Source organism: Streptopelia decaocto, assembly GCF_964273445.1.
Source record: "Streptopelia decaocto genome assembly, chromosome: 3".
Lineage (NCBI taxonomy): Eukaryota > Metazoa > Chordata > Aves > Columbiformes > Columbidae > Streptopelia > Streptopelia decaocto.
This window is the reverse complement of record NC_138656.1, coordinates 16261431-16286838: the sequence shown is the minus strand read 5'-3', so window position 1 is coordinate 16286838 and position 25408 is coordinate 16261431. Positions and strand designations below refer to the sequence as shown.

At 39.9% G+C, this 25408-nt stretch overlaps 1 protein-coding gene across 2 annotated transcripts in view; it reads left to right on the top strand.

Annotated features, from left to right (window-relative positions):
* The window catches only part of STON1 (stonin 1), a 46045-nt gene extending 23000 nt beyond the window's left edge, over window positions 1–23045 (top strand). Inside the window, exons 4-11 of one of the 2 annotated variants that reach the window (XM_082048608.1) lie at window positions 13018–13119; window positions 13415–13538; window positions 15131–15186; window positions 16426–16519; window positions 17819–18417; window positions 19927–20217; window positions 20971–21060; window positions 22925–23045. In XM_082048608.1, coding sequence (XP_081904734.1) covers window positions 13018–13119; window positions 13415–13538; window positions 15131–15186; window positions 16426–16519; window positions 17819–18417; window positions 19927–20217; window positions 20971–21060; window positions 22925–23032 — 1464 coding nt within the window. In that variant the 3' untranslated portion in view covers window positions 23033–23045. Of the gene's footprint in view, window positions 1–256; window positions 4387–13017; window positions 13120–13414; window positions 13539–15130; window positions 15187–16425; window positions 16520–17818; window positions 18418–19926; window positions 20218–20970; window positions 21061–22924 lie in introns of those variants that run through there. The other variant, XM_082048607.1, reaches the window with a different exon arrangement.
* The last annotated feature ends 2363 nt before the right edge of the window (window positions 23046–25408 follow it).

Genomic DNA, 25408 nt, shown 5'->3' with positions numbered 1-25408 from the left:
TAATGACTTTGAGCAAAAGAATCATTAAAAAATAATTCCTTGTCAGATCAAAGATGATGCTGAAAAACAGAACTGCAAATGCAACATTGTTTTTCCTCAGTTGAGCTGTTTTTGGGAGTAGTGGTTTTGAAGTCTGTTGGGTCTGGAAATGTTTTGATTCTGTGTCAAAGCTTTTATTCCTGCAGTTGCTTCAGTTCACACTTTCAGTGCCCAATTATTTGCTAATTCTACCTGTTTTTTTGTTTTCTGACTACAGGTGGAAATTGAAAAGAAGTGGATTAGGCTTGATGGAGAAGATCCAGATAAGGCTGGCAACTGCCTAATGCAGTAATGGAGGACAGGAGGCATGGTCACAGAATATGAGTAGGAATCAATTTACATAGGAAATTCTATTGTTAGAAGAAGTACAGTGACCTAGTTTAGGATAAACATGGTCATAGAATTTTTCTGGGTTTTTTTTATGCTTTTGGGTTTGATTCTGCAAACTGGTACTGGTTTGACTGGCCTGCGTTCAAGTAAACTTCCTGTCATGGGAATAGTGGTATGAGTAAGGTCTCCTTGTAAAGAGTTGCAAGATGTGAGCGCTTAATTGACTGATTGTAATATATTATTTTCCTCTTGCATATCTATGACTTAGGAATGATCTCATACTCCATATTGAAACCTAATGGTACTACTCAAAGACTTCATGTCACTTGGACATATAATATTCAGCAATAAAAACTGCCAGAATGCTTATGTGCAGACCAGCATCTGTCCAGCAGGAACAATTAGATTTTTTAGTGGTGGTTGAAAACTGAAGTCCCCCGTGTTTCTGCTCCCCTCGATATTTATGAATGGAACAAGTTGTAATATTATTGTCTACAAGAGCCTCAGTTAATGATTTGGAAACTGAGTGATTTCATTGGTAAAATGGGAAAAGTCTCTCCGCAATAATATTCTTCATTGTTCTGTGGCTGCAAGCGTTTCCTTCCCAGCACTTTATAGGTTCACTCAAAGTAATCTCTTGGGAAAAAAAACATATGGCAGATATGATTGAAGTTTCTGTGCCAGCATTAGACAAATCTTTTCTCACTACTGCAGCAAGTGAGGCAAAGTGGCAAATCACCAGCAAGTGTAAATCAGTCCAGGCCCATTTCATTTGATGAAGCTTTGAGAGTTTGCACCAGCGGCAGGTTTTCCCCACAAATCGAAGAAATGGCTGGTTGCTGCCATTTGCTGTGGGTCTCCCTTCAGGATGTAAGTTCCAGATGTTGGTTTGGAAGCTGCAGGAGCTGTTGCTTTGAGTTGCTTTTAAGATAGAGGTCAAGTCTTTCCATGGGGAAACAAAGCAGGGATAGACTATCGCAAGGGAAGGGAAGCTGTGATGCTTCAACAGGCAGCTTGAGCTGTTCCCCCCATATCAATCTGTTAACTGTGTTTTCCACAAATTATTGGCATTTAGGGAAAAGTTTTTTCCCCTCAGCCACTATCCCCTTTGTCATTTTCTGCGGGCTGTAATCCAGGTCTGAAAAAATCTGATAAATTAAAAAAATGCTCCTGATACTTTTTTTTTCCCTGCTGCAGTTTTCCTAAAATTATCCTTACTTCAAACTGAAATTAGTGGAGAACAAAAATATAGTAATGCACTAAAGCTCACTTTATATTTTGTCACAGCTTGTAACTGTTTATGTGAACACTGTGTAAAAATACAGATAAATGTTATTCCCCAAAAGTAGAAATATGTGGGATATGCGCTGAGAAAATTACCAGTCTGAGGAAACAGAAGGCCATAATATGAACCTAGTTCATCACAATAAACTTTTCCCCCCATTTGGAAGCTGAGAATGAAATGGGTAATAGATCCTATAGTAAGTCCTGAGGGCAGGTTTTTTATGGGTATTGCATTGCCAAAGCCCCAAATAGACTATTATGGTATTTTGGCTTCTCTATATATCCCTTTTTATTAGCACATTATATTATTATAAATCTAAGCAAGTGTTTGAGTGTAGTAGTGATCCAAATATGTCTCAGCTGTTGTATCCTCCATCCATGTTTTGACTTCAGAAGCCATTAGCACCTTCAAGTCATGTTTGGTTTGTTTTATTCATATTTAATTTTGGTTTATGTACTTCTCAGCTGAACTAAGGGGCACAGTGTGTGCTAGGGCGAAGTGTTTATACTTACCATCACAGCAGAGCTCTGCAGCTCGCTGAAGTCCATGGTTATACGAGAGCTACGCTATCTATTAACCTCTTTGCTTGGTAAGGAAGAGGAAGCAAAATAGGTGTTGCAGATACCTGCGCTAACCTTTGTCTGAGGTTGACTTGTTTTGATTGACATTAACACAGCTAATTCAGTAACTCTGTTAGCAGGGGTTATTGTCCAAAGCCTGCCTTGCCCAGCTGGCCCCTGTTTTTCTGTTGTGAAGAAGGAGGGGCAGCCAGGCTGTTCTGTGACCCTTTCAGCTGAGGGTCCCTGTTGGTAGCACCCATCTCCTGGGCATCGCGTGGTGTTACAGGTCCCGCAGAAACAACGGCTGCTTTTCTTGTCAGGTGTCTGCTGTGCCTTGGGATGTGTTCAAGAGCCCATGTAGCGCTGACCCCTCAAGATATGAGCTGTTATTCTGAACGGCTTAAGTGATGAAAAGCCCCATTACATGCTTCCTGCTAGTGAGTCTGTATTATATCTGGTGTCGTACAAATGATCATTCAGCCTTACTGAACTTGTTAACTTAAAAAGGTCAAGCTACAGCTTTATCTATGTTGCACACTCTTGGATTTCTATCAAAGGCCTGCAAGACTCACCGTTAACTTTAATCGGAATTGGATCAGAATCACAGGGAATTGATTCCACAGAAATATTGCCACACTGAAAGAAAGTGACTCTGTTTCATGCATGACTTTCAGTTTAAACCTGACAATTAGTGCAGCCTAAGGCTGAATAATTACCCTGTTCAGTCTCAAACTGATGTTTATATGCCTTGCTGTCAGAGTATTTTTAAATAGGCTGCAGTTTAATTAAAGAAAGTTTGGGTTGTCTGACCTTTTTTTTTTTCCCTCATCAACTTCTAACTTCCTATTCTATTGCAACATGCCAACGTAGAAACACCGTGGCTTGCTTTTTCTTCTGCATTGTCGGATGTCCTTGGGTGTGACCTACTGAACAAAAATTCTGAATGTTTAAGACTCATTTGCTAGCATTTTCTACAAACGCTACAGCAGGTGACAGGGAGTAAACATGCTGGCTTTGACTCTTTAGATATCTGGGCTATAGGGAGTCTATCGGAATTTTGGGAGGGGAATGGAGAAGAGGAACATTTGCTATGAGCTGTTGTGATGCTCAGTGTCCGGCCATCAGAAGGACTGGAGCTTTTCACACCTGCCATCACTGAAATGCTGCCAACTCTTTGGGTTGCTTACGATACTGACACTTGGCTGACATTTACTACAGGGCAGTATTTCAATATTACCTGCGTTTCCTTCACAGCGGACCAGCAGGGTTTGGGATATTAGAAATTAATGAGAACAGCTATTTTTGTAGTGTGTTTGCCTTATTTACAAAGTGTTTTACTTGCTGAAACTGACAAAATTTATCTTTGCCTTCATCTTTGTCATACTAATTGTATTACTGTAGGTAAATGGTACTTGATGTAATTTTAGATTCAAACACCCATTGAAGTCAATGGAAGTCTTTTAACTGACAAAATGGGATCTGCATCAAAGTCTCTAAGAAAAAAGGAGAGGCAAAAAAAAAAAAAGAAGAAAGGAATAGTGGTAATGGGCAGAATAAAAAAATAAAAACCCCAACACCAATGCTAGTATGTAAGCAAGCTGCTATGCTTGCTTATTCCAACCAGAAAAGAGCACAAAAGAGAGGAAAAGAGTTGCTACTGGGTGCCAAAACTGAAGCTTTGCAGTGATTGGGAATGATGGTCTTGCTGCTCCTTTGTAGCAGCTCCCAAGAAGTGAGGATGATGCTTCATTCCATTGAACATCGTGCCAAGCTGCTGTCATCCTTTTGCTCCTTGCCTTATTTTTTTTTTCTCTAGATTCCATATTAATTGTCCAAAAGTACTTTACATCTGAAAATGTGTTTTCACGTGTTGCTTTCAGTTGCATATGTTTTATTTGATGGACTTCTTCACTGCAGTGTTGGTGTCCACACCTCTATTTTACTTTATTTGTCTTTTTTTTTTTGACTCAAGGCAGTAACTAACTGCTGCAGTTAGTAGTTCTTAGCCATAATTTTGATAACTCTGAAACAGTGCTGTTATTCTTAATGGAAAATATAATTTTATTCGGGTCTTTTGTCAGTGTAAGTATAAACAGATCATGCTGATAATCTTGTAATAACATTTTGTAGATTGCATATTGATTAAAAAAAATAAAGTTGTATTTCAAACTAGCAGTTTCTTGTCCCCTCATTAGAAATTTATCAAGCTTGTTTTACCTTTACTATAATTAACTGTTTGATCTCGTATCATCAGGTATTGCAGTTTATTAGAGCAGTTCTGCTCTATGTGGGGAACACAGCGCTCCTCGTCTTAGATAAAGCTAGTTGTAGAAAGCTGAACGGTGCACTATATTCCATTAATGATCATTTATGGCAGGCCCTTTCCCTGCTCTTTTTGTATAACAATAGTAATCCAAAAAATAACTGTTTTTTTTTCCTATTGAATATTTCCTCCAATCTCTCTGGAATATTTGAATATAATGTAGTGAAAACTGTTTAAGACTCTGACAAATTTCAAAGTCTGATCCTGAAATGAGCTGTTACTAGGGAAACAGTGAAACATCTGTAGGGAAATATGGGAATAAGGCAAAGGTTTATGGGGCAGCATCCAGAGAATGGGCTTCAAGTATAAAATAACTATGCCACTTGTGCTATGCTGCTGTCTTTGTGGCAAACCAGTCAGCTATTCTGGGAGACAATGGGAAATACAGTTAACATTCATTTTCACTTCATTGCTGTTCTTTCCTTCATTGAGCACCTGCAAATGGAAGGCAGGTGTCAAGAAAAAGTATAGTCCCCTTCCACAGATTAAACATTCTGCAATGTTTAAAAGTATCCGTGAACAATATGATTCAAGTATGTGAAAAAGTGAGATGGTATATTGCTAGAACACAAGCAAAATAATGAAAACTTATTTTGGGGACAGTTTCCTAGTATGTGCTACTTTATAGCCCTGTTCTTTCCTTAGTAAAAACAACCTGTAATTTTTTACAATAACAATCATAACATGTTGTAAGTGATGTTGACACTCCCTGCTCAGTCCTTACTGACAGAAATAAAAGAAACAGCATTGGCTCAAATTCTGCTTTGCTGTCCCACAAAACCCAGTGTGATTAGATATTTCTGGCTGTAGGTAGGTACAGTCTAGCATTACGTTGCATTGTGGTGGCCTTTTCGGTTTGATAGAATAACTTTCACTTCCATTTCCATATTCAACAATAAAAGTCTGAGGGGAAAAGTCAAAAGTGGGGACATGTTGGGAGTGTAAAGGACCCATGCCTGAGTGACAGCTGGCAGGGGTAAGAGGGGGGTGGCAAGGAGTAAACGGGGGTTGGCAGAAGGAACAGACACCGGGCAGCGCTTGTTTGCAAGGGCTAAGGAGAACTGCAGCCTCTCTAAGCCAAGGGGAAAAGTTTACCTGTAAAGGGGATTGGAATATTATAGATAAGTGGTGAGGAACCCATGCAGAGAAGGGCCTTCAAGGGAAGCTATTGAAGTTGAAAGTAGCTGCAGGGGGGGGAATGAACTGAATGTTCTGAGATGGGGAAGAAGAGAAGTTGGGAGCAGCTGAAGAAGAGGGGACATGGGCAGAGCCACCAGAGGCAAGTTGTGGGACTGATGTGTCATGGTGAGATGTGCCCTACCTGAACACACTGAGCTGGTGCCTGCTCATGGCATCCCACAGGGCAGCACGACTCGCTCAATCTGTCGTTAGCATCCCTGCCTCACATCTGTACAGCTGTTAGTAATGATAACCTACCTTTCTGGACAGGAAGATCTTGCTCATGCAAGGAACCAATGACACAGTTGTGCTATAGGAGATTCAATGAAAATATCAAATAAAACTCAGCAGTGGGACACAGAGGGTTTACAGGAAGAATTTTGGCGTTAGCCTGACGATACCCAGAGGTAAGCTACTGTTATAACCTTGTTGGATTGCTCTCTAGGGAAGGACCTTCAACTGCCAAGTCATCTGCAATGCTGAGTAGATTTTACTGTCAAAGTACTGACACCAAGATTTAGATGACTGCTCATCTGAGATGCAAAGAGCCATCCACTGCATGAGGAGAAAAGATGAAAGGCTGTTTTAGTTCCCTTTATGGAAAGCTACAGTATGCAGGTGGAAAGTGTTTCCACCCCGCCATGGGAATGAGCTACTGAATAGTTTTGCTGCTAATTGTATGGTTAATATTGGCAAAAAGGGTGTGTAGTAGATCCTCTCTGAAGTAGAGTTGGGAGGGGGGGGAAGAGTAAACAGGTGTGTACAGTCCAGTATCAGGACAGGCTGAGCCCCATCACATTTGCTCAGAAAGTGAAGCTCAGGAAGATGAGCTCGAGCAAATATTGGGATCCTCACATAAATGCTTCCAAGACCCAATACGGCAATGCAGCTTAGTTTCCATACGTCTGAGTTATTCTTTAGAAGAGTTAAACTGGTATCAATTAGGCAGTAAAAGGGAGAACCTGACTGCTAAGCTGTGCTTGAACCTGTCTCTTAGTCACTTGCTGGATGATTTCAGCCATGTGGCTGGTGCTACAAAACCTACTGCTGGTGAAAGGGGCTGCTGTGGTTGCTCAGCTTTACTCCTCTCCAAATTATCCAATGCAAAGTTAGAGCAAATTGGCCTTAACCAAACCATGCTGCTCTGCCCTTATTTAACTTGACATTAAAGCTGCTGGACTTCAGCAAACGTCTGCTCGACCATGAGCTTCCAGCAGCTAATTCAGTTGAGGAGGAATATATTTCTGGCATTTACCCTCCTGCTGCACCCTGGCTCTGTGTGGTTCTGTGGACCCCTGCAGCCAGTCCCTCCGCACTGGAGCCCAGGAGCAGGTAAGTGGCAATTACAGACAGGCGACAAAGGGACAGATTTCAGGCACTGATGAAGGGGGGTGTGTCTTGGGGGCACAGGGCGGAGGTTGGGGTCTTTGGGGAAAGAAGGTGCTGTAAGCATCCGTATGTCACATGCAAGGAAATGCAGACAGCAAAGGAGGCGAGGGGACAGGAGAGGAGCGCTGAGCTGGGCACCAGCAGGAGTGTGAAGAAAGCAGCGATGAGAGTAAGGACAGTGAAGTGGCTGGAGGCTGCTAGTTCCCTTTGAGGCTTTCTCTCCACATAAGGCACCTGTATCAGGGTGTGTATTTAGGAGAGGCAAGGCTTATTTAATCCTTAATTAGACTTACTCATACCATGCAAGTCTCTGGGTTTATCGAGGAGCTGAGATACACAGTACCGTTCAGTGTATTCAATCCATCAGGTCTTGCCATTTTTATATAGCACTTTGTACAGGTCAGAGCCCTTCTTATGCCAGTCTGTCCTGAAAATTCATCATTAAACTGAATTAAGGGGCAATTCTTTCTACAGTTCCTCTGACAAAGTGGTTTAAATCAGGTAAAAAACGAAAGGCCCTTGAAAAAACAGGAGTTACACATGATAAATGAAAGAGGAATAAATCACAGGTCCCAGTGTTATCTGTCTCAGAACTCTGATGGAAATGATTGAGCTTATAACAAAATCATGCTGTTAATAAAATTGGTTATGAGACTAGATCGCCATATATCTGTGAGTCAACAGCTGGAAACAAAGGGAGCATGTTAGAGAATATCTTTAATATTAAATTACAGTTCTGCCCATGTCAAGGCATCTCCATGAGGAATGCCTGGATTCTGCAACCACTTCCTCCTAAGGATTATTTTACTTGGAAGGAAGGGGAAGATGGTATTTGTAAAATGTGCCTTGAGAAAGAATTCTGCAGTCCTGCGGTTGAGTAGCTGTGTTCCTCTACAGCAGCAACGCTGGGTTTAAACAGAAGAGGGCATTCATTACCAAGCAAATGAGTTTGCTGAGGGCTCTCCATTTCTTGAGGAAAGGCATTGAAAAACGTTTTTTTGTTTGTTTGTTGTTGTTGTTTTTTGTTTGCCTGTGTTTTTTTTAATGATTAATAAAGGTTCATAATCCAAAAAATCTCTAGACATCATGTACCAAGAGAAGTATAAATTATTAGAAATTAAAACCTGCCCAGTAAACCAATGTTTGAGATGCCCTTAAGCAGCACTATCCCAAATACTGACAAAACCCTGAAAAATCAGGAGGGTTCAAACAGCATACTAATCTTTTCAGCAGCCTGACTTCTAATACTTTTGTGTGCTGTTAAAGAGACCGCAATGGGGAGAGCTGGATCAGAAGCTGAACCAAGACTGACAAAACCTAGATGCTGTTCCTGACTGCCATTTGTGAGCCTGGGCAAGATATCTGGTGTGTCTGTGCTTCAGTTTCTTCTCTTAAAATTAGGCTTAAATGTTAACAAATCCCTAAGCGTGAAAAATATGGCAGGTTTGCACTTTATATTGCTGGACACTGATACTAGGTTAAGATCACCAATATCAAAGCTAGTCTGTCAGTATGAGTAATGTTATTCACAGATATTTTCTTTTTTTTTTTTCTTGTTCAGAGAAGGCTGAATTTTTTCATTGCATACCCGGCTTTATCATGCTGTTCAGCTGACACTGCTTGCAGTGCCTGGATGAAAAGACACATTCTCTAGGAATTTTTGAAATAAACTATTATATAAATTATGTTGCTAGACCTCAGATTAATGTGTAAGTGCCCTGGTTAGTAGAAAGTGCCCTCTGCAACCACCCTGTGCAGTGTGGAAAGCTGTATTTCCATTCCCAGTCTCTGCTTTCTCCCCAGCAATACCTGTGCTACAGGAGGCTCTGTCTGCTGTCCCTGGCATGAAGGAAACTGACATGTTGACCTTGCCTTGGTATTCACTGGCAATACACAGGGTATAATTTACAACACAAGGGGGACACCCACAGTGCCTTATGCTGGTGGGATGTGCTACATATGGGCACACCCAGGCACACGCTGTCAACTTGCAGCACAGGTGAAGACCATTTACTTTGGCCTGCATAGCACTATCTGAGACAGCTGAGAAATTCTTTGGTATCAAGCTCCCCAGCCTCCCTCTCTTTTTGAAGTTAGGCATACAAATTGTTCCAATTTCAAGGCACATTATAATCCCTAGATGAACAAATGTTTGTAGAAAGGAGGGGGCTACTTTGTAAATGTTCTTTTTGCACTTTCACCTTTCTAAAACTGTTGTACAGTACGCTGGCAGATAGATGGCTCTGCATTAGGTTTATCTGTCTCATGAATGAGTCACAGCCAGCTGCAGGATCACCATCCGCAACCTTCAGGGCCTGGTGAGATGCTAAAGGCTGCACCTTCTTCCTGCTATCTCTGCTAACATGACAAGACTAACAGACAGGAGAAGAATAATGATGTTCTTGGTATGCACTATTCCTGACAGTTTCAAATGAGTACTGTGCTTTAAAAAATATGTTTTATTATTTAAATTATTCTATACACAAAGCAACATGGCTTGCCTTTTCCTCATGATGATGTGGGGCATACAGAACAGCTGAATATGCAATTGTTGTTTAATTCGAGACCCACACAGTGTTATTAAACACATTCCGTTGCAGAGCAAAATTACTTCAATAGCAAATTCCATTTGTCTCGCTTGCAAAAATGCAACTTACGATATTATTATGGATGCTGTTTTTTTTTTCTTTTTGTAGGTGTTGGTTTAGCGATATAATTAAGGGTCTGTCAGTATTTTCATTAAAATCTTTTCATTCTTCACGGTGCGTAAGTCAGCCTTAAAAATTAAAGCTTAATGGGTGAATCTTCCCTTTACAAGCCAAATAGCACTATAACTACATAGCTACCTAAAAATGCAAAAAGAAAGAAGGAAAAAAAAAAAAATGTTTCCAGGTTCTTAGAATGATCAGGGTAGCAACGACCCATATGCAGACAGAAGGTGTATAAAGATCAAAGTATATACTCTCCGGCACACACAAGATTAACAAATATTTTTCCAGATGAGTATCTGCTAAATTGGTAAATCTCTGTATTAACATATGAACAGATTGCTGCAAATATAAGCAATAATTTGAACAGTTGTACCAGATTGCTGCTACTTAACTGGTAGCTTCAAATATCTCCCTGTTTATGAGGTAATAATGACTTCAGGGTTTATTAGAGCAAAATAATATGCTTCTGTAGGCAGCTTTCCTAGGTGTATTTTCACACTCAGGAACAACTATGGTTCTCATTCACTCTGTTCACCAAAGTATCCTGCCCTCCATCACAGAATCACAGAATATCAGGATTGGAAGGGACCTCGAAAGATCATCCAGTCCAATCCCCCCGCCGGAGCAGGAACACCCAGATGAGGTTACATAGGAAGGTGTCCAGGCAGCTTTTGAATGTCTCCAGAGAAGGAGACTCCACAACCTCCCTGGGCAGCCTGTTCCAGTGTCACCCTCACTGAGAAGAAGTTTCTGCTCATATTTAAGTGGAACCTCCTGTGTTCCAGTTTGCACCCATTACCCCTTGTCCTATCACTGGCTGTCACTGAGAAGAGCCTGGCTCCGTCCTCATGACACTCACCCTTTATATATTTATAAACATTAATAAGGTCACCCCTCAGTCCCCTCTTCTCCAAGCTAAAGAGACCCAGCTCCCTCAGCCTCAGGGACAGAAGCTGAAGTTCCAGGCAAGAGCTCAGGATGTGAACTGCAAACCCCGCGCTTCCTGCAGCGACTGCTCCCTCTTTTCAGCCTGAGCAGTTGAAAGAAGAAACCCCAGTTTAGTAACCAGCGCTCAGCTACACCCAAGCGTGCTGCCCTGCGTGGGGTTTTTCATGGTTAGGGAAGAAAAGGCAGAGCAGGACCGGGCGGGGCCGGCGGCGGGCAGCCCGCGTCGCGGTGACAACGGCGCCTTAAGGCGGGAGGGCGGGGTGATGGCGGCGGCCGCCATGGCTCACGCGTATCCTCTGGTGAGGGGCTGCGGCGGCGAGGCGTCTCCTGGCCCCGCGGCTCGTAGCCAGGCTTGGAAGCTGCGAGCGGCCCGGCGGGGTCTGGCTGCCCGCTCCGGGCGGGAGACAAGGACCGGGGCCGTCGCCTCCCTGGGCCCGGCGGGAGGTGGTGCCGCCCCGCGGGGTCCCCAGAGGATACCTGGGACAGCCGGCCGTTCCCCGGCGTGGGGAGCCCGGGGGTGACCCCGCGAGCCGTTATTTTTGGGGGGGGGGGGGGGAGAGTGAGTTAAAGAAGCGTTTTGTGGGCAAAAAGCATCAGGGCAGGGGTTGGTGTGAGGCGCTGGGCAGGCCCAGGGTGGGGAGGGCTCCCGTGGCCGTGCCAGGCGCAGGGCGGCGGCCGCTGTGCCCGCGGGTCCGTCTGCCGCTGCCTCGCCTCATGTGGGACGTAAAACGGTCCTTCGGCTGGCGGCAATCCCAGGGGAGCCTCGGAGGCTTCGCTTTAAGACTTGTTTTTGGCTTTGCTGGAGTGGGGTGTTGATAAGTGGCCCCCCCCGCCCCCCTACCGTGTAACAAATAAAACTGGAGTTCGCTGTTTGGTGGCAGTGGTGGGTCCCAGCGCGGATGGCCTGGTCATCACAAAGGGCTGCCTATGTGTAAAGGGGTAAAACCAGAGTACTGCAGTGTCTGTGCTGTAACCATTTTTCTTTAATTTGAAAACGCATAGCATTTGAGTTTTACAGTTGCTATGTGCGGTTTTTATGTAGCATAATAAATAATTGTACTTACCATAGCTTGGTAATCCTGGGGAGAGTAATAGGCCTGTTGAAAGATTTAAATTTGGTTTCTTTTCTGGATTAGCAATGACGGCAAAGCATTTGACATATAGGCTAGTCAATATCTCCTAGTGTAGCGGTACAAGATTAAATTTTTTTTTCTTCGCATATTCCTAGTATCCTGAAACGTGCTGGGGGAATTCTTGCAGATCTCTACCTCCCATAGGAAATCATACATGAGTATGGTTATTTTAAAGCAGTGCTATGTTGTGCTGACAGCCTTTTGCAAAAAGCCTAACTTGTTACTTTTTAATAACTGCTAGGGTTTTTTTAAACACATTATCATCTACAGTTTAGAAGAACTTTAGAGCAGCAGCATATAATCTGATGTTAAGTTAGAGAAACGTAAATTAATATTGCGCAATCTTAATTTCTAAGGTTCTAAAAATTTCAGCTACATCTTTCACCTTGTTTAGCCTATTCTGCTGGTAATGATAATCAAGATTAATAAGCTTTAAATTGCTAAAAGCTTATTATGTTACATTTGCACCTGAGTGGATGAATCTTGAAGCTCCTGTGTGTCTGTTGTTCAGGTCTTACTGGAGGATTAGGATTTGATCACTGACATGGACAGAAGAAGGAATCAAATGTTGTGTTGGAGTCCTATTGCAATATAGGATGAATTATATGTATTGATAACTGTACTATTAAAATTTCCATAGCTAAACTACTATACAGCATCAGACCACAAATAAAATAAAAAAGTTATTTCTTACTTAAATTTTATATATATTCTGATAGAATTGGCACATCCCATTTTTAGTAGCTTGTATTGTTGGTTGGTCTTTAAGCTAGGAGCAATGACACTATATTGATACTAAGAAGTAAATGTCGGTTTTAAACTGATATTTTTTACATGCTTGTTTGAAAATATAAGCATTTCATAGCCTGCAGAAAGCATAATTTGAGGCTTGAATCCAATTTTTTCCAGGGGTGTCTGTTCCCAGGGATGTCATATTGAAAAGAACGAGTGGACTTGCAGACCTCTGCACTTGACGGAGTATTCAGTTTATTACACTGATCTGTTTATGCTGTTCAGTTTGTAAGAGTAGTTTATGCAGTGAGATTAGACCTTGTGCTATCATTTCAAATGGCTTAATGTTCATCTTAACTTGAAAACATTTATTTATTTATTTATGTAGCCTAAACTATACAAGTCCATTATTGAAGATGTGATTGAAGGTGTGCGGGAGCTCTTTGCAGAAGAGGGTTTAGAGGAACAGGTTCTGAAAGAATTGAAACAGGTTTGTTTGGTTCCCCTGCATTAAGAGAAGTTGTTTACTTTTTTTTTTCTTTTGAGATGATGTACCTGTCCATTTCTTTACCCTCCAAAACATGCAAAATTTTGCCCTAACTTAGAGTTTCAATGTGAATGATGCCTTGGGCTGCTGGAAGCTGAAATTCTGTAGTGATTGTTACCATCTTTATTGGATAGAATCAGTTTACTCTTGTAAAAGCTAGGAATGCCTGATTATAATTTTAAATGTGGTTTATTTTTAAAGCTGGTATCTGTTGATCTTAATAATAATCTTTCTGCAGCTTTGGGAAACCAAGGTGGTGCAGTCTAAAGCAACAGAAGGCCTCTTCAGACATAACCACCATTCTCCACAGTTTGCCCTGCAATTGCCGCACAATTTTCACCGTGTTCTGCAGGCTTCAGCAGGTCAGGTGGTGTTGAACACAACAGATGCAATTCAAGAATAGCTCAGTGATTCAAGAATCTTTTTAGAATACTTGAAGGTGCTGCAATAATCTTGGTTTGGGATACTTACGTATGTATCTAGGATGATAGGGAACAGCAATTATTTGAAAGTGGAATTTGACCAATCAAGGATTCATTAAACTTTGACAAAGTAATGCAGTTATGGCTATGTGCTCTTGATTTACTGCTTAGTTCCAGTAACAAAATGTGTAGAGTTTTATCCGCCTTGTCTGTGGTTCAGAAGTTTTGCTGTTCAATTGCAAATTTACCAGAAGGGGTAAGGTTCTACTCGCGCTTTTAATGTGTGGCATAATGTATACAGAGGTTATATGGCATAATTGTGCCATGCAGCTTGGCTGTCACGTTGGATTTTAACCTGGTTCTGCACTTCTTAAAATGTAATCCCGTTCTCAAACAGCAGAGTGAGAGTTTTTGGTGAGGTTTTTTGTCTTTCAGTTAGTTTTCCTAAAAGCAGCATTCCTGTTTCACTTGACTTTCACAAGACCTGTTCTTCTCAATTAAGTGCAGCTGACCACTGTGGTAATGTTATGGCAGAGCATAATGCTCAGCTGAGGCTTCTCCCAATGTGAGGGGCCATTGGGACCTTTCCCCATTAAGGACAAAAAACATGTGAGATGATTTAATGAAAATCTGTGTAATAGTGCTCTTCGCAGTTGGGCAGGCACTGTTCATCTGGTTTTTTACAGTCTTCATAGTTTAATGGGCTGGTTTTGGAGACAGGTATTTTATTTATTCCATGTGGTTAAAGGGAGTATACTTTCGGGTTTGTTTGCTATTGGAGGCTTTATATTTAATGAGTTTTACCTTATTACTCCTAAATTTTGGAAGGATAGTACTAAGGCAAAACAACCTGTTGAAGCCAGTGATTTTTTTTTTTTTAATGTTAAATGGCATTTGAATTGTCCTGTAGCTAGAGATTTTCAAAGTCGTTAGGGCTACCTAAATTGTTTGCTTGTTGAAGCCTGGGGAAGTTTTCCCTTTGGCTTATCTTCTCTCACTGAAGTCAGTACTTAGTGCTTTTGAAAATCGCACCCTACTGTTCCTTCTATGAGCAACACTGGATTTGCTGTGGTGCAAAAAATAGTTGCATATCTTCCTCATATTGACAAGTTAATTCATTTTACATATATGTTCTTGGTAGCATTGCACATCCGTCCTTCTGGTTGATGTAATAAATAGAAATGGCATGCTTAATTTCTACAGTGCAACTTAAATGGATGAAACAGTTAAACAGAAATATTTTTAAAACAAACAAAACATCTCCAAGACCAGCTTTTAGCAAAATGTAAGTTTTACAAATTTGGGTGTAACCTCTCCCTGCTGAGTACAGCATAAGCTTGAAGCAACATAAAGGGAAGTATATTCAATGGCCTCATCTAGATGTGCTCACTTGTTTGTTGATCTGAGTATGAACTGAAGGTAGATTGCTTTAGTTTTAGTTTTAGCTGTGTTTGCTGTAGATTATGGTAAGATCAACTATGTCCAAGAAAGTAATGTTTTTTGTAAAGTGTCTTTTTTTTTTTTTTTAATAGCTTCTTTAGTCATCCCAACTGGCAGAGGTTTTCAGCATTTGACAGCCGGAGATATGGTATGTAGCTGTAGTGATATCTATTTCAATTTTGATTATTCTGAATTCTAAATAATTATGTTTGTCAGTTGTTAGTAGGCTTAACAGCAAGCAAGTATTAAATATTTTCCATGTATAGATGCTTTAGGACAGCATTTAGGGACTGAAAAAGGAGCCCTTCCCATGACAGTTTTAACTGTCCAATATGGTATAGTAGGTAGGGGAGCATGAGTCCTGCCGAGAGAGAATCAACAACTGAAGAAACTCAGTGTTGTTACTTCTAGCCCTATTATTTTGTTTTATATTTTTAATGAAAACTATACAAAAATTAAGAGTCTGCAGAGGGAGAGCTGTAACTCTGCTGCTTCTGTTTGAGCAGTGAAAAAGGATGGGGATCTACCAGTTGGTTTTACAAGCAGTGCAGCCAGAAGCGTGTTGGAGAACCCAGCTGTATTTAGCCCATGAGATGGAAGTCTAGTAGAAATGCACATCTACAGATCACCCAGATTTCCCCACACACCTTTTTTTTTTTTTTGGTTACTGGATATGAAATTAATGCATGGCTAGGAAATGCTAGCAGTAGTGAAGCTGGGAGGAGCATTAGCTGCAAGGCATAGAAATCATCCAGAAGAAAATTAGTGTTTTAAGAGTTGACAGATTCTGAACTCTGGGCATGTCAAAATTTGTTTGGAGTGGGGCTATTAATTGTCAGAACTTGATGAATTTGAGTTCCTCCTAAGCATCAAGGTAACTAGCTTGCCAAGCTGAAGTATAATATGGGGAAGGTGTTTGTATAACGTGCAAGTTTCCTGATTGAAAGTTTGGATTTCTCTGGAACAGCTAGTTCAAAAGGGAGCTGTATATCCAACTCTTTGCTTTTCAGAAGAAAAAGAGAATGTGAAGTGACTTCATAGACCCAGGCAAGGAGTCTGTGCTGTGTGGAGTAATGCATAAGCTTAGGTAGAAGTGGCTCTGAGTGGAAAAACACCTTTCTGAATGGCGTGCATGTTGAGGGGGTACAGAAAAGTGTTCTGTTAATGAAAAGGGGATAACTGGAAAATAGGAAATAGGGCAAGTGATTATCGTGTCACTACAGAATACTGTTTATCTGTCTAAATCCCAAAAGTCTGAAGCAACTCCTCAGTAGAGATCATCACAAAAAGACCCTCGTTCATGTTTGTCTGGATATGTTAGCGTGACGTGCTGGGGCCTAGGAGATAAAGTATGCACTGTTTCTTACTAAAGCTCTTGTGTATCTAGGGTGTTCCACAAGCGGGTGCAACTCTTACTGTCCCTACGGGTATTGCTTATCCTATACATGTGCCAACTGGAGTGACGCTACAGACAGTATCTGGTAAGATTAAAGAGGAGATGTAAAATGTTACAGTGCATTGACTGTATGTGGATATTGAAAGATGGTTCCAAGTACAGTAGATGAAACAAATGTGAAGTTAAAGCATAGGGGGGTAGAGCCATTTATGCTCCTCTTCCTTTGTAGTTTGTGTTTGTAATTGCTGCGTGGGGGAAGTAATTACATTGATTAGTTAGTGTGTCAGTTGTGTACACTTGCAAGATCAGTAAACATGGGCTGCCAGGTGATGCCATTTTTTTTGTTTTACAACTGCTTACAAATGTGTTCTTTTGTCAGTTCAGACATAGGTATATCCTTCTCCTATATGAGGAGTATCTTCCATGTTTTAAAAAGGTAAAGACATTCTGGTGCTTCAGAATTGAATTGACTTCTCATTCAAATAAAATCCAATCATCCATAAACCTTTTTGCTCCCACTCTTTGCTGACAAAACTGCCTGTACTGCTTGTACAAAAATGTGCTAGTACTGCTTTGAATGTGATGAGTGGAAGGCTTATTTCAGTCACTGATTGACTTTTTCTTCAAACAGCTGTTCTTTGAGAACTAATGTCACTAGATATCTATTTCAGGTATAATTCCTAAGGTTTTTGAGACCTATGGGCTAGTATCAGTGACTCTGTGTCTGCAAGCTTGTGTGTGGGGTAAAGAATAATTAAATGACATTGTGAGCTTAGCTCTGGCTCAGCTTTTAACACTGATAATAATAATAAAAACTTTAAGGATTCAGTATTTGGAGTGGTTTTCAAACAATGAGAGGACAGATAAACTAGGACGTGCGTTTTTTTTTTTTTGCATTTGTTTGTTTTTAAGCTAGAGTTTTTTAGAAGGGATACTTAAAGGTCCTTAGAAGAGTGAACTGCCCATGTGGATATGCAATACTTTACCATTTTATCTTGTATTCCTTAGTTTCTGAAATGATAGGGAAACAAATGCAAAACAGGATTATTTTTTATTGTTGTGTGGTGTGTTTTTTATTTTATTTTTTTAATCCAGCATGTAATTAAGTTCTTGAACTGACTGCCACAAGGTATTGTGAAGGTCAAAACCAGAAAGGGGTATTAAACATGATGGTCTGGATGGAAGCTCTGACTGAAGTAGCCTCTGAACACTTAATTTTCAAAGGCTGCAGTTGTGCTTAGAGAAAGTCCTGCTTTGTAAACGTCCTGTTTCTCATAGTTTGCCTGAGTATTTGCTGTTGGTTATTAGTGGTAACAAGAGAGTGGCCAGGATAAACCCTGTAAGTTTAACCTGATGAAGAACTTTTAAACTCATCTCTTTGTAGGGCAGCTTTACAAGGTAAATGTGCCTGTGATGGTTACACAGGCCCCAGGAGATGCAAGTATTTTCCATCACCCTGTTCAGCAGATGTTTCAGCCCCTTGAGCAACCTTCAATTCTGCAAGCCAACATTGCTGGTGTTGCACAGGTGAATGAATCTTCTGCTCAGGCAGCTGCTGAAATGTTACAACCCCAGGAGACTGCTGTCCAACAGACCACGGTATTTCCACCAAATGTTGTGGAAGAAAATCACCTAGAGAACTCTGCCAATAGTGCATTGGTCCAGCAGCCTTCTCTGAGTCAGCAGCCACTTGCATCTAATGCAGTGTTGAATCAGTGTGCAGACTCAACAGAAAAATCCCAGCACGACAGTCTTCACACAGCTGTGTTTACTCCAGAAGCCCCTGAAGGGTTTTCTCCCACAGAGTCCTTGGCAAACAACTCCAGCAGTGTCCTGCTGGATGTGGCAGGGCAGTTTGACACTGAGCCTCAGCAGTCAGTCCAACAGCAGGTGCCTGATATCATTGACCTGATTATCATGGGCAAAAGTTTGGATGATAATGCTGTTCTGAAAGATCATGACACCATTGCTTCCTCTGACAAGGTAAGGCCTTTTATTTCTTAGCTGGTGAAAATACATCTGTTGGAGGTAGTTGTTTGGAGTATCAGAACAGATGAGATCAAACACATCTGCAAGTGACAAATAGCACCTCTAAATTATAATAAGAAAAATCATTATGATTTTGAAGTTCATTCTTGAGCTTGTTTTGAATAGCAGTAGCTGTCTGCTTAATGTTAAGAATTTCTCACAAATATTGCTGAAATAGTGTTGTTGAAGAGAATGTCAATCTAAAAAAATGCTCAAAGTGTAATGCATAGATATAGTGTATTCTTAGACTTACTGACAAATTTTGGGCATAATACTTTGTGGGTTTTTTTGACTGAACAGACATAAATGACCCTTTGAGAACTTCCATGTCATTGTGACAGTGAATCTGCATGTGGATAATGGCCAGCTGTGGGCAAATTGCTTTTGCAATGTCAGCTGGGGTAGTTTTAACTTGTAATGTGCAAAGAGCATTTAACTTGCCTTGCGAATGCATATTGAGCATGAAAAGTCATATTTGATAAGTGAAAATCTGCTGGAAGGAAATAGATTTCCTTGGTAGAAAATACAGAACAAACTAGAATTCAGCTAGAGCTGTGTGAAAAACTTGAATGATTTTAATTAGGAAGCCACTTTCCTGACCTCATCTAGTTTTTGTTCCAGAAATTATTTGCAGATGTTTTTAAGTTCAGGCTGGCTTGTTGACTTTGAGTTGTGGTGCCTATATGTGATTGAGGCAAATTTACTAAATGCAAATTTAATGACAGTAATGACAAATGACTGTAAATAGAAGGCATGTTATGCTACTCGTGAACTTTTTGATGGCAGGATGTCTTACTACTGTCAGTAGTAATAATGGAAGGTCAAAACAAAGTGTTGTTTTCTTGAACTAGAAAGAGTATGTGGATGTGAATTAAGTGCTACAATAAAGATTTAATGAGAAACTGAAGACGGCTGAAAGCTTAAAGCCCTTTTATGCTTCTATGAACACTCAGTTTAGGAATTTCTAGCACTTTTATGAACAGTAACTTGAAGTACTGAAATAGTTACTGTCTCAGCATTTTAGATGTTGTTGAAACAAAGCATTTCAATTGAATTGAGAGAGAAGGATGAGTTAATCTTGACTAATTTAAAAAATGAAAAATGCTATTTTGGGGGGCAGGGCAGTAGCTTGTTTGCCTTTTTTGGAGTTTTATTTGCAGTAGAAATTCTAAAGGCCCAGTTCACAGATTGAAGTTGGTTGTGTACGATACTGTTTAAAGAAAAGTCTAAGAAAATGTCTCTTTATATTGCTGAGGAATATTTGGAATGGATTCTGTTTAAGGTTAAGTGTTAAGATTTGCAAATCTAGTCAGGGTTTACAAGTAGTCCAGGACTTGAAACTCTCATTTTAGTGCCCCAGTCTTGTTACTTTATTAAACAAAGATCTCAGGCTTTGTACTGGAGAATGAAAGCTTTGCGGTGTTAATTCACAAGCTGTCTCTGGTCTCTTTTTATTCCTGTCAGATGGAACCTACTGAGCAGATGGAATCTAATTTACAATCAGAGAAGGATATCTGCAGTGACATTGAAGGCATAATTCAGCTAGATGGTACTGGTGACGTTTCTCCCAAGGAAGAAATACCACATACAAAATATAGGGAAGAGAATGAATTCATTGCTATTATTGAATCAGAGGATCTAAAAGTTCTCGAAGATGAGGAAGATGATGATGAAGAATGTGACAGTATTACAAGCACTGAGTCTAGCAGCAGTGGTGGTGATAATGAAGAGCCTCAAGTAGATATAGTTGAGGAGGTAATTTACTTTAAAGCCTTGTGAAGCACATTACAATAGTGTACTTATCTTGACTGTTGAATTGTTGGACCCAGAACAATTCCTGACAAGTTTAATGCAGAGAATGCATAGTTAAATTATATACCTCTTGAGACAGGAGGTACTGCTGAGAAATTACTTGAGAGCTCAGTATGAGAAGCCTGGACAAACGAAAGAGATGTTGAGAAGTCATTTGTTTATTGGATGAATTAAAATACTTAATTACCAGAATTAAAGTTCTATGGTAAAACTCTGGCCCTAGTGGAATGGAGTTTTGCTTTTTATTTAAATAAGATCAAGATAAAAGTCTAGGTTTCTTTTCCTTCTGAAGGACTGCAGAGGATTAGACAGAGAACAATGTGATACAAGTGCATATGTTTCCTAGAAACAGGATTTTCTTGAAGAAGTGCAATCTTGTATCCTAGAGATTCACAAGAGAATCAACTCATACCATTTGGACTGCAAATGAATACCAGTTGATTAGTATTCCAGTTACTGGGGTCAGCTTTATCAGTTAGTAGTTCTGCTTTTTGACCTGTGTTTTTGTTTTTGTTTTGTTTTTGAGAATGTAAACATGTGAAGATGCTTATAAATGAGCTTTGTGTAACATGATCTTCATAGCTTCTAGGTCTTGATTTCTGCAGTGGCAGCCTTTTATTGTTCTAGATGTGTTTCACGTCAAGTATTTTCAATGCTATTCTGAAACATTGTGTAAAATACAATTCTGATCTCTAGGACCCCTTAAATTCTGATGATGATGTCAGTGAACAGGACATTCCAGACTTGTTTGACACAGACAATGTGATATTTTGTCAGTATGACAAGGTACAGTATATAGTTTTATCTTTGTTCCTTAATCATTCGAAATAATATGTTCAGCAAATCCATATCTAGTTATCTGTCAGTGCCCTTTAAAGAAAATCTCATGCTGTTATAATTGAGTGTTTAAATTAGGTCTTTAGCTGACAATAGTCTGAAGACTTACCTGCTGTTTTCTGAAATGAGAATAATCAATGGGCTCATAATGGCCTGTTAAAGGAAAAGGAAAGGAGACCAGATTTGTAAAGCTGCTAAAGCTTATGCATTTCCTTAACTTCTAAGTAATATCAACAGCTCCATGGATGTATGTATGAATTTTCAGCCATGAATTAAGATTTTTGAAATGGCTAACAGAAAGAGGAGTATGTGTACTTTCTTTTACACTTTTTGTCTTTTGAAGTGCTTACTGAGTGATTAGCCTACCACAATTCTGCTGTGTCTGAAAAACAGAGCAGTTGTTAAGAGCGATTTGTCCTCCTTGTTTTGAATGTTTAAAATTCAACCTTATTTTGAACTCTTGAAGATCAAATTAAGTATTTCTAACTCTGGTATGGATTTGGACACGTCAATAGTTTAAGAGCTGAACATAACAAAGTTCATATTTTCTTTTGAAACAAATATGGAAAAATGTATCTATAGTTTGTTTAAGAATGTGCCTTGGCTTTTATTTTTGCAGAAGTGACTAGTGATAATTTTGTGTGTGTGTGTGTTCAGTTAGGCCTGCCTTAATGGTGTCTGTGTTTTAGAAATGGTGGGCTGCTAAGAAAATTGTCTTTACTAAAGTGTAACAGGTTATGTGTTTCTGAAACGAGTTATTTTGGAAAATGTGTCCAGAAAATGTATCTGAAATTAAGCCACAGTATCTGTGTTGTATTGAAAAAGTACATTAAGTGTGATGTTACAGAGGCTATAGGTAGTGTATATTGTTATCTGCTGCAAGTTTTGTCTGTAATAAGCTGAAAAACTGGTTGAAAATGTTTAAAAAGTGATCAGAACTGCAGTATTGGACATATCTTATAGGAAATTTAAGATCGGATGTTATTAAAAATCAAAAGTTACAGAAGTTGGGGGAAGATGTTGGTAGCTTTCCCCTTTCCGATATAGATTTCATAAAACAGGCCTAGTAGAAAGTAGATTCAAACAGCTATCTATTAAATTACCTTGTTACCTGTAAAAGAAAGCTGTTCGCAAAATTACTATTCCATTTCTTTTGCTTTTTCCTTCTTTTTTCTTTCTAGATTTGAAAATGGACTGATGCTTAAAATCCAAGGAATTTTCCAGAGATGTTTGAAATTCATTCTTATAGTATTAAAAACCAAAACCAAACAACAAACAGAAACCCCAGCTTTCTACAGTATAGATAATTTTGCAGGCCTTTAAAGAGAAGCAGAATATGCAGATTATTTTTTTTTTTGTATGGCAGAATTTGTTTTTAAGCAAAGTTTTCATGTTTTTAGCCTTATCCTAAAGCCTCTGTGCACGCAGTATTGCTTTGCAATGTGTATGGGAGAAGGAAATGGCTGCATTTCAGTGGTTAAGCCATACTTGTTTGCAAGGTGCGGTATATTTTTGGGACTGATATGCTTATGAAGCTGTTCTGTTATTGAGATTCAGAAGGTTGTTCTCTTGAAGAGGGCAGGGAGTTCATTATAAACAACTGAAATCTACTGTCTCCGTTGAATACTTGAGGTGTGCCCAGTGGCAGTGTGTCACATGTTCTGGGCTAACAGGATTTTAAAAGAATAATGAGGTTTGTAAACCAAGTTGTGCTTAAGAAACCTTTCCTTTTAAATGGATGGTCTAACATATTTTTTGGGGTTGTGGAACATTGATTTTATTTATTTATTTATTTATTTTTTTAATTCATCAGATACATCGAAGTAAGAACAAATGGAAGTTCTACTTAAAAGATGGAGTGATGTCCTTTGAGGGTAAAGACCATGTTTTTGCAAAAGCTGTTGGTGATGCAGAGTGGTGAAACCTCACTGAAGTATGTACTTTAAGACTGTGGCATTATTCTCTTATAAACCTTCTGTGAAACAACTAGACTTTCTATTGTTTTGCCATTAAAAAAAACAGACTGACAGAACAACAAATCAGTGACAAAAATATGTAAAATCAGTTTTGTTAATCCATGCAAACTAAACCACTGTTTTGTTAGCTACTCAGCTTTCTTTGCTGTTTTCTGATTATTTAATTGCTTTTCTACCTGAGAAATGTTGTTGGCATGAAGAGCTTTAAAGACTGAAATACTGAATCTGTTAGTAGTTCAAGAAAGTAATGGAACATTAAGTGACTATATTGAAGTAAATTTCAGTTCTGTTGGTTTTCTTTCAATTTTTTAAAATAAGAACTGAAGTATGACTTGAAATATAAAACTATATAATTGTTGGTGATACTATATATTTCTTTCCAAAGGGGAAAAAAAAAGGAAAAAAACGACGACGACAACAACAACAAACCCACCAACATCTGTGCAAGTCTGAGATTTGTGACTTTCTCGCCTTTCCTTCCTCTGGTGCTTTTTTGTTGTTGCTTTGTGCGTTTTTGTTGAGCTTAAAGGCAGGCACTTTAGATGTACATCAGGAAATGTGGGTGGAAGACCCTTGAGCTCTCAATATGTGACAACTATTGTTTATTCTATACCCTATGTGCCTACTGAGATGCAATGACTAGTGTGATTTAATATTAAAATGTGATTTATTTTCACTGTCAATGGAAAGTCATTTAAGTTTGCTTCTGTACATACCCACTATATTCTAGGACTACAGACCAGTAAGCTGTGAATGATACAAATTGTGCATAATAATAAAATGTCATCTCATATACCTTTCTAGCACAGTTGGTTTTGTTCCCTAAATATAAACTTTGCTTACAAAAATGCATACAAACCATGCATGTGACAGTTGTTCAGCCTGCCATGAGAACTGCATTCCCAGCAGTCCTCAATATTATCTTTTTGTTTGTTCCTCTAGCAAAAGAGGTCAAAAAGAAGGTCTGTGCCCATAGGTCTGGGCCCTGGCCCTTCAGAGCTGCAGCTTGCCCCTGGCTAGCTCCTGTTCCTTTTAGGGCAGTCTTGGCAACTAAGTGGTTAAGGCCACAGCCAGGCTGACTCAGAAGAGGCTGATCCTGCTGGAAGAGCAGTGTTACACCTAAGGGTATTGGCACCCCCTCCCTCGTGGCTGCTGCTTTTAGGTCTTCTGAAAGATGACATGGTGAGACATTTTGTTATCTGTGCTCCCTGGGAGGACACAGAGGCCTTGAAAAGGGAAATAAAGGGGGGTTAGAAAGAATATAGAGAAGAAATGGGGGGGAAAAACCAGCTCTTGTTCGTAAAGGTACAAACCCGTGTGCTGATGGCATGAACAATAGAGGTGCTTCCCTCAGGAGGCAGGTTTTTAACAACTATCGAGTTCCTTGCATGCTTTTTTTTCCACATATCTGCTGCTGTCCAGTATCAAAGACAGGACACTGAAGGAGAAGAGCTGACCTGAGTGTGGCATTTATTTTGTCTTTTATAGTTACTGTTTCTGGGATGTGGAGAACTGTGTATTCAGCAACAGTTAAAATATTACAGTGTATGATTTCTTTTTCCTCATTCAGCTGACTTGTAGCTGCACTGATGCCACACTTCAGACCCGTAAGTGCACAAGAAATGCAGCTCTTACCAAATGACAGATGCTTTTAGATTTCAGCCCTCTCTCACAGGCTCTGAGGTGTTCATGCTCCATAAATGTGTACATTAGGAACTATGGGACCATCTTCAACTTGGGCAGCAGAGCAATGCTTCAGAAAAGACTGGAAGCAGAGGTGGTGTGGCACAGGAATCCAAGGGACATGTCTGGGTATGCACCATTCACTAAGCACCGCACTGTGTTTGACTGTGCTTCTGAGAACAGGATCTGCTTTCACTAGTCACTATAAAATGAAGTGGCTAAAGAGTACCTAATTTTAGCTAGTTTTAAAGATAAGTAGCTTTTTCCCCTATGTTCCTTGTACATGAAGGTGAGGAGTCAGAGCTCTGAGCATTCTTATGACTGCCCAGCTCCTCTCCCTGTCTCTTCTCAGACCTTGTTCCTCTGACTGGCTGCCCAGATGCGTGAGATAAAAGTAGGAATTCCCATCTCTTGTCAGCTTTACCAATTAATACTTTTTGCATACTTCTGCCTGTTAGCCTCGTCTACCTGTTTATTTCATCCTTAAAAGACTTCTGTTTAATGTTTTGCAAGTTAATTTTTATGACAGCTTGCTATGACCTCTGTGCAGCTCAAGTAGGATATTGATGATATAGGCTGCCCATCTGAAGTATTTTTTAACACTGACTTCTTCTCAAAATTCTTGCAAGACTTATGGG